At 40.3% G+C, this 8,024-nt stretch overlaps 1 protein-coding gene across 2 annotated transcripts in view; it reads right to left on the reverse strand.

Moving 5' to 3' along the window:
- The window catches only part of LOC141341237 (inactive dipeptidyl peptidase 10-like), a 35,235-nt gene that overhangs the window by 14,369 nt on the left and 12,842 nt on the right, over positions 1-8,024 (reverse strand). Inside the window, exons 1-3 of one of the 2 annotated variants that reach the window (XM_073846389.1) lie at positions 6,147-8,024; positions 1,050-1,164; positions 714-809 (exon numbers count right to left, since the gene is read on the reverse strand). The exon at positions 6,147-8,024 is cut by the window's right edge and continues 133 nt beyond it. In XM_073846389.1, the coding sequence (XP_073702490.1) occupies positions 714-809; positions 1,050-1,164; positions 6,147-6,197 (262 nt within the window). In that variant the 5' untranslated portion in view covers positions 6,198-8,024. The remainder of the gene's footprint in view (positions 1-713; positions 810-1,049; positions 1,165-6,146) is intronic. The other variant, XM_073846388.1, reaches the window with a different exon arrangement.

Genomic DNA, 8,024 nt, shown 5'->3' on the forward strand with positions numbered 1-8,024 from the left:
CAAGCTTTTTTGGGAGTTAGTAAATCACGTTGCGCGATTCATTTTTATTCTCTCCTCCCTGAAATTGTGTGTCTAAAAAAGGGAAACTCCTACAAATGCCTATTCAGTAAATCCAGGCACAAAAATAACCGCATACGCCTAATTCTTTACTGCGCGTCTTTAGTAAATGCTGATAGTGCTATCTTCACGCCAAAAACCGTTTGCGCTGGCACAAGCTGTTAGTAAATCTGGCCCCAAATCTTCTAAGGTTATTCAGAGTTTTGAAAGTTTTGCTCTTTCGAGTGAAACTAAATATCTAGCACAGCTGTAAGTTCTGCTTTGTTTTCCTGCCTGTGAAATCATCTGCATTTACCACTTTGGATTTGCAGATTTTCTGATGACAAAGTCTACACTTTTGCACCCATTTCTTCTGTGTTCTCTGTACAGTCAGTTGCAGAAGGTAATCACTTAAACTGTTGGACTGTATTTGCGGTCTCTAACATTTCAGATAAACCTGAAGGGCATGTGACAAAACAACTTTTGACAAGATTTAAATGTCGGTCAGACGGTTCCAAGCGGGTGGTTTTATAACGTTTATTGCTCAGTGTCTGCGGTCATGATCAATCATCCTCTGCGATCAGCTGTGCTAAGAGCTCCTGACGGTGTACAGATGATTAATGAATGAGATCCATTAGAAATGAATGATGCGTGGCTCTGCGGTCGTATCGTCTTACCGTTGATCCAATGAGCTTCGGGGTCGTGGACGTAGAAATCTGTGCTGAAAAGATCCTCCACCATCAGCTTGGTGTCGCTGCCCGGTTGCGCATCCACTGTCACACAAACAAACAGACAGACGAGAGCGGCGGGTTAGTAATGGAGCTGCTGAAAGCGTCACTCGACGCGTAACAATCGGCAGATCGAGTAACGGCGCTCACGTTGCTGCTGGCCTAATGCTCGAGACTTTAGAAATGCACAAATCTGCCAGATTGATTCCAGGTAGGAACTTGAAAATCACAATCACAATGAATGGAGATGGACCTGTACCTCATCACATGGGTTTGCTGTAGTACCTGGAGTGAGAAGAATCACAGACATGGTGATGAGAGAACAGACCACCAGAATGACCAGCAGAGCGATCGCGATCCCCTTCCAGTTCCTCTGAGGCGGACTCATGCCAGACAGATCCTTCAGGAAACAAACACACAAACACGTCATTTCTTCAGCTGCCACAGAAATCACAGCAAGAGCGTTGAGGGCTTAACATCTAGTACTGACTTGAGCGGGTGATAATACAGGTTTCATTTGAGTTCAATTGAACTCAATGAGGGACGAGTCTAAATGATCTGTGTAACTTCAGCACGTCTCATTTGAGGCAGTTAATCTGGAGTCGTGATTTCTGTCAAGATGTTCGGTCATGATTCCCGGAGCTTCGGCACATGAAGCTTTGAGCTCCAAAACCAGTCAAGAACCCCGTACTCAGACAGATCTCGTCTGATCTTCACACACTTCAGCTGTAAATGTGATAAAACAGACAGTTCAGCCTAAAAATGGAATTCGACATCGGCGTGACCAAACGAAAATTTAGAAGAGCAGTCCGTCCCTGATTTAAAGGACAGTAATATTTAGATCTTGTACATAATGTCTTCAGTCAATGATAATCGCTGTCCTTTCAGAGAATCATAAATCATTTAAATACCTGCAAACACTTTGACATTACAGCTCTCGCTCTCTGTCTAGAGGACAGCTGAAAGAGTTAAACAATGTGCTCCTTTGTTCAGATGAGAGGAATAATATGAAAATAAAACAAGGAACTGATGAAAATGAACTCAACTGCGAGCGTCAGCACACGTGTATAAGACAGAGAGAGCGCGTGCCGCTATTTTTAGGAGGTGACACGTGTAACGCTGCTCGCTTTGACCTCACAGAGGACACATTTAGGACGGTCAGAGGACGAACAGATTCACAGAATCATTGTTCATCTCTCAACACGAGTGGCAGGTTCCTCTCAGAATCAATAGTGTTTCCTAACAGAGGACACGAGTGCACATGAACCACTCAAAAAACAATGTCCAGGTCAGCAACCGTAAGCAATGTCACAAACTATCCAAAAATGTCACAAAAATGTCCAAAACATTCCTAACATCTATTTATAAAGGTCTGTGCTTGTCTGGATGGACATCAGGGGCCAATCGAATAAACTTCACTGTGTTAAAACTGTCTTAAAGTCCCCCTGAAATCAAAATGAACGAGCGGCTCTGGCCCGAGTAGATATAAATGGAACGCTATTGGCTATTCAAAAGAAGTGGGCGATATGTTTTTGTTTCAGTTAAAATTACATCACCACACAGAATAACGCTGTGTGTTTCAAGGCGCTTCAGTGGACCTTTAAGATCTAGTCTGAGTTGCTCTTACTTTCTGCATTCAAATGAGACCAGTCTACGTTTCTGTTATGTAACTGGCTTTAAAAAAAAGTTATGTTCAGTCAAAAAATTGATGACTTACTTGTAAGACTAGTCTAAGCATTTTATGCAACCGGCCACTGAACACAACATCTGGCCTCTGGAAACCTCTACAATCCACAATCTCACAGAGACAGAGAGTAAAGGCCTTTTCATAGTAAAATGTGAATCTTCTGCATTTTGAAAAGGCTCAATTCATTCCTATAGAGTTTCTTCACATCAGAGATTAACATTTACCTGACAACAAACCAAAGTTTTTGAGTATGTTGATTATTAGAGCATCAGAGCATGTGGCGGCGCTAACACAGAGAATTACCGGCACGAATTATACAAGATGTTGATGATTTAACCTGTGATTATTGAGCTATATATATATATATATGTGTGTGTGTGTGTGTGTGTGTGTGTGTGTGTGTGTGTGTGTGTGTAACCATAAACATGACTGAGCTTCAGATTCCTACAGTAATAATGGCACAGATAGAGCTGTAACGCAGTAATGAAATACATCATTGTATCACATCCTGCACAAAGACACTGAATTACAGTGACATTTCTCAAAGCGCTGTGCTGTTTTTAGATGTAGTTTTATGGTTTCCTGCGTCTGACTTCATAATGTTATTGTGTGCTTTCAGTTTTAAAAGAGAACAGAGAAACTAATCCATAATGAATGTGATCCACTGCTAATGGTGTGTTTGTGAAGGCATAATAATGTCAAATACATTCACTGAGCGGATGTTAGAGGTCAAATCAGGTCAAATCAGTCGCTCATAAACATACAGACCTTCATGACATTTACAAATGCAACAATAGTAATACACTAAATCTCATAGTTATATTTCATTACTTCACTGTGAAACAGATTTTAGATGATATTAGAGAAAGAATGTATATGTATATATATTTTCTGTCTCTCATGTCGTTCTAAAACTGATTAAGAACACGACAGAAGTCATTTGAGGAATGTTTGTCTGTTTTTGTGCATACAAGTTTCAAAAAGGACAAAGGATGTGAGAAAGGCATTCATTCAACTCCAGGAGTTTGAGTCTTCTGAATCTACATGCAAACATTGAATGAATGGATTAGATTCCCATATTTCATGTTTTTTGCTTATTTCATATCAGACATCCCTCCTCTCCCGCATATCGATAGCAGCTCCCTGATGCCCGCAAATTATATCTGATATCCTGTACATCGAGCGAGAGACACAAGTCGTGTTTTCAGCATATTAAAGTGTGTTTCCTGTGATTCAATCACAAGTAGATCAAACTCCCTGAAAAAGTTTTTGCAGTCTGTCATATAGTCAGTCAATTACTGGATTACATTTATACTGAGAAAAGTCTTTCAAATATCTGCATAAACATACCTTTCGAAAGGATAATTTTTTTTACAGAACATATCTTGTCATTTGGCAACGAAATTGAATTTAATTTTTCCGAAAGCACTATTTCCTCAAAAGCACCATAAGAACTGTAAATTAAAATAGCTACAGAATGGGAATCATTACATTCCTTCAAGCCTGTTCGCTTCTTGGACAATAAACTATAACAATAACTAAAGTTTTATCATTTGTTCTGATTCTATAAGAATAATGAGTCCACTTGTACATGAATAACATTCAGAATGCTACTGAACCCTTTCCACTGTAGTTCCATTCTGACCAGTTAAAGAAAAAACAAAGTGTGTGCTTTTGAGACCAGGCTTTGTGCCGGCAGAGGAACCGTTGTCTTCTTTTGAGGCTTGAGAAGCTGTTGAAGATTTTTATTGGTCAATATATCAATGATTCGAGCATAAGCTAAGGTGAATCAAGCCATTTATGCATCACGTTATTCTACTATTAGAGTCATGTATCTGTCTGTGAGTGAAGGGAACTGTGGGAGAATGGAATGTGTAGACATTGTTAGAGGCCCAGACAATAAGGTGAGGCTTGCATGTTCTGTTTTGACATTAAACAAAATATATGTTCCTGGAACATAAGATTGGGGCCTCCTGTTTGCTTCGTGGAAACAGACTGGAGACATAGCTAAAAAAAGAGAAACAATAACCGTATGTATGAAATGTACAGAACACGCCATGAAGAAAAACTGTATAAAGGAGGGTGCAAACTTAGATTTGACAGATGCTCCTGCAGCGTCTCTCAGACCTTATTGTGTCTGATAATAAAGCCTTATCCTCTGGCATCAAAACCCCAAGAGAATGATTCCTCATAGAAGCGGCATGGTCAAAAGCTTGAACCGCATTATTCGGCACATGCTCACCATCAGACGAATAAAACATTGGTTGGATGTAGAGTAAATGATTATCCCTGGTGAGAAATAATTATTCCCATTCTTGTTTGCACTGAACATTTGTGTTTTACAGTTGCCTCTCCCAGTCAATCGTTCTAATAAATGCCCCGTTTTCTACAAATAAAACTCCATAATAAAAGCAATCACGGTTGTGCATCTGAAGGCCAGCTGTGAACATTTGATCTAAATTAAATGTTCTATTTAGAATAGTTGAAATACTCTAAACTACATCAAGCTACCAGACATGGTCTGAAGATGAATGTGAGTGAAGATGATGGACTCTGACACAAGCAGCGTCTCGCAGCACAGCTGTCAAACACAAACACAAACCACCTGCAGCAAACCTGTCTGCATGACTGGACTCACAGTTCATCGCTCAAACACACTCAGCTGCTTAATTTGGTTACACTTATTTGTCATAAATACCATCTTAACACTAAATAAAAAATAGCACAAAAGAACTAAGTGTGATTGAGCATCTGAAAGCAGTCTCTGTCTGTGTGCTCTCACACTTTTATCTTTTATTTTAGTCAGTTTGGGGAGCTACATTAAACAAAAATATTACAAATTATATATAAAACGCTAAGTAATAAAACAGCATTATTTTAACAGTCAGAGTAGATGTAATATTTGTACTTGTGAAAATCCATCTGTCACTTCATTCTGTCGTCAGACATCTGTTATATAAAATTAACAAAAATAAATCAATACTACTGAAGCGATAGTGATACAGCGAGTAGTTGAGATGAAACCTTCCCTTAAATGTTCACACAGATTTCAAACTAAAACCTTGAACACATTATGAGAGAACTATACCACAGATCAGCCCCTGAACACTCAGTGTAGTGTCTGAACACAGTCAGCGATCACCTGACAGCCTCTCAACGCAGATTTGAGGGAGAATGCAGCAGATTGTCGCTCTAATGTCAGAGAAAGTAGCGATCAATTATTCGGCACCACAGACGGATCTGTCGTGTTTGACTCGGGCCCGAAGCGACCGAACACACGGAGCACCATCGCTCTTCATTGAGCGTCCTCTCGTGATCGCGTTTGCCTGAACAGGTACACTGAGACACGGGAGCGCGCTCGAGGCCAGTTCTCAATTACAATCACGAGCACAAGCTGATGCCAACAAACGATGCTCATGCGCTGGCAGCTCGAAGAGCGACGAATGACGGCTCGCCGGTGATGAAAGAAACTCGCCAGCAGAACCGTTTTATACTTCCTTTGCATTTAAACCGAGAACTAACGGTGATGTCATGAACGTGCTGACAGAACGGGCACGGGCGTTGGGTTCGTGTGCGCGCGATCCATTACCTGATACTCGCCGGATTCGGGCGAAATAAGACGTTACAAATAAGATGAAAAGCAGACCTGCGTGTTTTTGTAACATTGTGTAACGCACGAAGATGCCGTTGGTTACCTCGTCCTGCGGATTCGGTCTCTGGCTTTGCTGCTCTTTGGTGGCCGTCATGGTTCCGGCTTCAGATGCCGCTGAGGGATCCCAAAAATACCCGGTGTGGCGACTCTAACGCCGTTTCAGGACCGCAGAATCGCTCCTCCGTTTGCTCTTCGTTCGTGTCCGTGGAGGAGCGCGCGCAGTGTTTTTGGCATTCCACCGCAGCAGCGCGCGGACAGTTAAACGCGAGCGTGATCGACTGTCGTGAACAATGTTCTAATTCTGATCTCTGTCGAATTTAAGCTGGCTGCAAAAAAAGAATGGAAAACCGGCGGGTGAGAGCAGCGCGCGGACTGATGCTGAGCTCGAGGGGCGGGAGGATTCGCCTTGATGACGCGCGAGCCCGAAACAACCGACAGACAGACAGACAGACAGACAGACAGACAGACAGGACCTGGGACAGCACCAGACAGCTCAGATATCAAATAAATAGAGGCGATTCCAGCGGTTGTGTAAATACACGCTGCCTCCAGCAGTTCCAGCATCATGACTGACATCTGAATGACATCCATCACATCTGAACTGACAAACTCCACAACATTGAGTTACTTCTGCTGAGAGTAAAAGAACAAAACTAGTAACTCCTTATCACTGTATTTGTGAATGCCAATTATTATTATGAAAACCTTACATATGCCACTCTTATTTCAAAAAAGAGGTGAAGAGGTGAGTGTTTGTGTTTCTCAGACATCTTGTGTTTTTGGAAGTGGCTCATTGATATAAATGCTTCTCCTATCAAGGACACATTCACACTGCAGAGTTGAATGCAGTTGTCATCTTCATCTAATTCTCCACAGTTTGGTCATTTATGCATATCATTACTACCAAATGCAAAAAATCAACATGTCAGCATATTTATATGAAAACTGAATTCATGTGCACAGAACTAAAATGAAAGGCCAATTAACCCCTTGTTTGAAGCCATGAAATGTGTGCTGGATAAATTATGTGGTTTACTTCCATAATAGTTTAACATACAGACCTAAATGAACTATTTTAAATGTATTTTTTTCCATTGTATAGTTGTCATTTGTGAAACTGCACATTTGTTTTAAACTAAATTTAATAAATTGTGGCCAAAATATTGATAAACCTCTAGAAATGCACAACATTTTTATTGTTTTTTTTTTTTTTTACTCTTAGGGTAATCTAAGAAAACAAATGGCATGGTGAACAATTTCACTCTAAATAGATACGAAATTTAGGAAAAAATAACGACAACTTCACTAGAGAACTTTTCTGTATTAGAGAGAAGAAAACATGAGAAAAAAAAATCCAGATCCCAAGGAAACCAATGCATATTGATCACATTAAGAACTAACAGGATAACTGACACATCACAGTTTAACAAAGAGTTAAAATCAAAGGAAGCGTTAACCCCGCAGTGAAAGAACAGAGAGTAAGCTCACAGGACAAAAATCAGTATGAGCCACAGAAATTCGTATGAGAATTGTCCATTATGGCAGTGAAAGTTTACATAAATCTGATTAAAACCTTCATTAAATAGAAACCCAGACACACCAAACACGGCTGCCCAGGATGGGTTAGGTACGTTCTCTCATAAAGATCCACTTTATGACAACATGCACAAAAACACAGACATATGAGAAAAATAATGTTTTATATATAGATCACAACTCAAAAAGTACTATGGCTAAATATTTTTTTCATTAGCAGTAATATCTCTTTCTCACTGACAAATGTTCAGTCTGTTCTCAGTGTTATACAGCAGGAGGCGCTATTACACATCATCTGAAAGAGCACTGAACATCTGGATAAAAACACAGTGAAGAAGAATCAGAACACTGGAAGCAGATGCACATGTAAAGTCATCAAACATTG

Source organism: Garra rufa, chromosome 8 (genome assembly GCF_049309525.1).
Source record: "Garra rufa chromosome 8, GarRuf1.0, whole genome shotgun sequence".
Taxonomy (NCBI): Eukaryota; Metazoa; Chordata; class Actinopteri; order Cypriniformes; family Cyprinidae; genus Garra; species Garra rufa.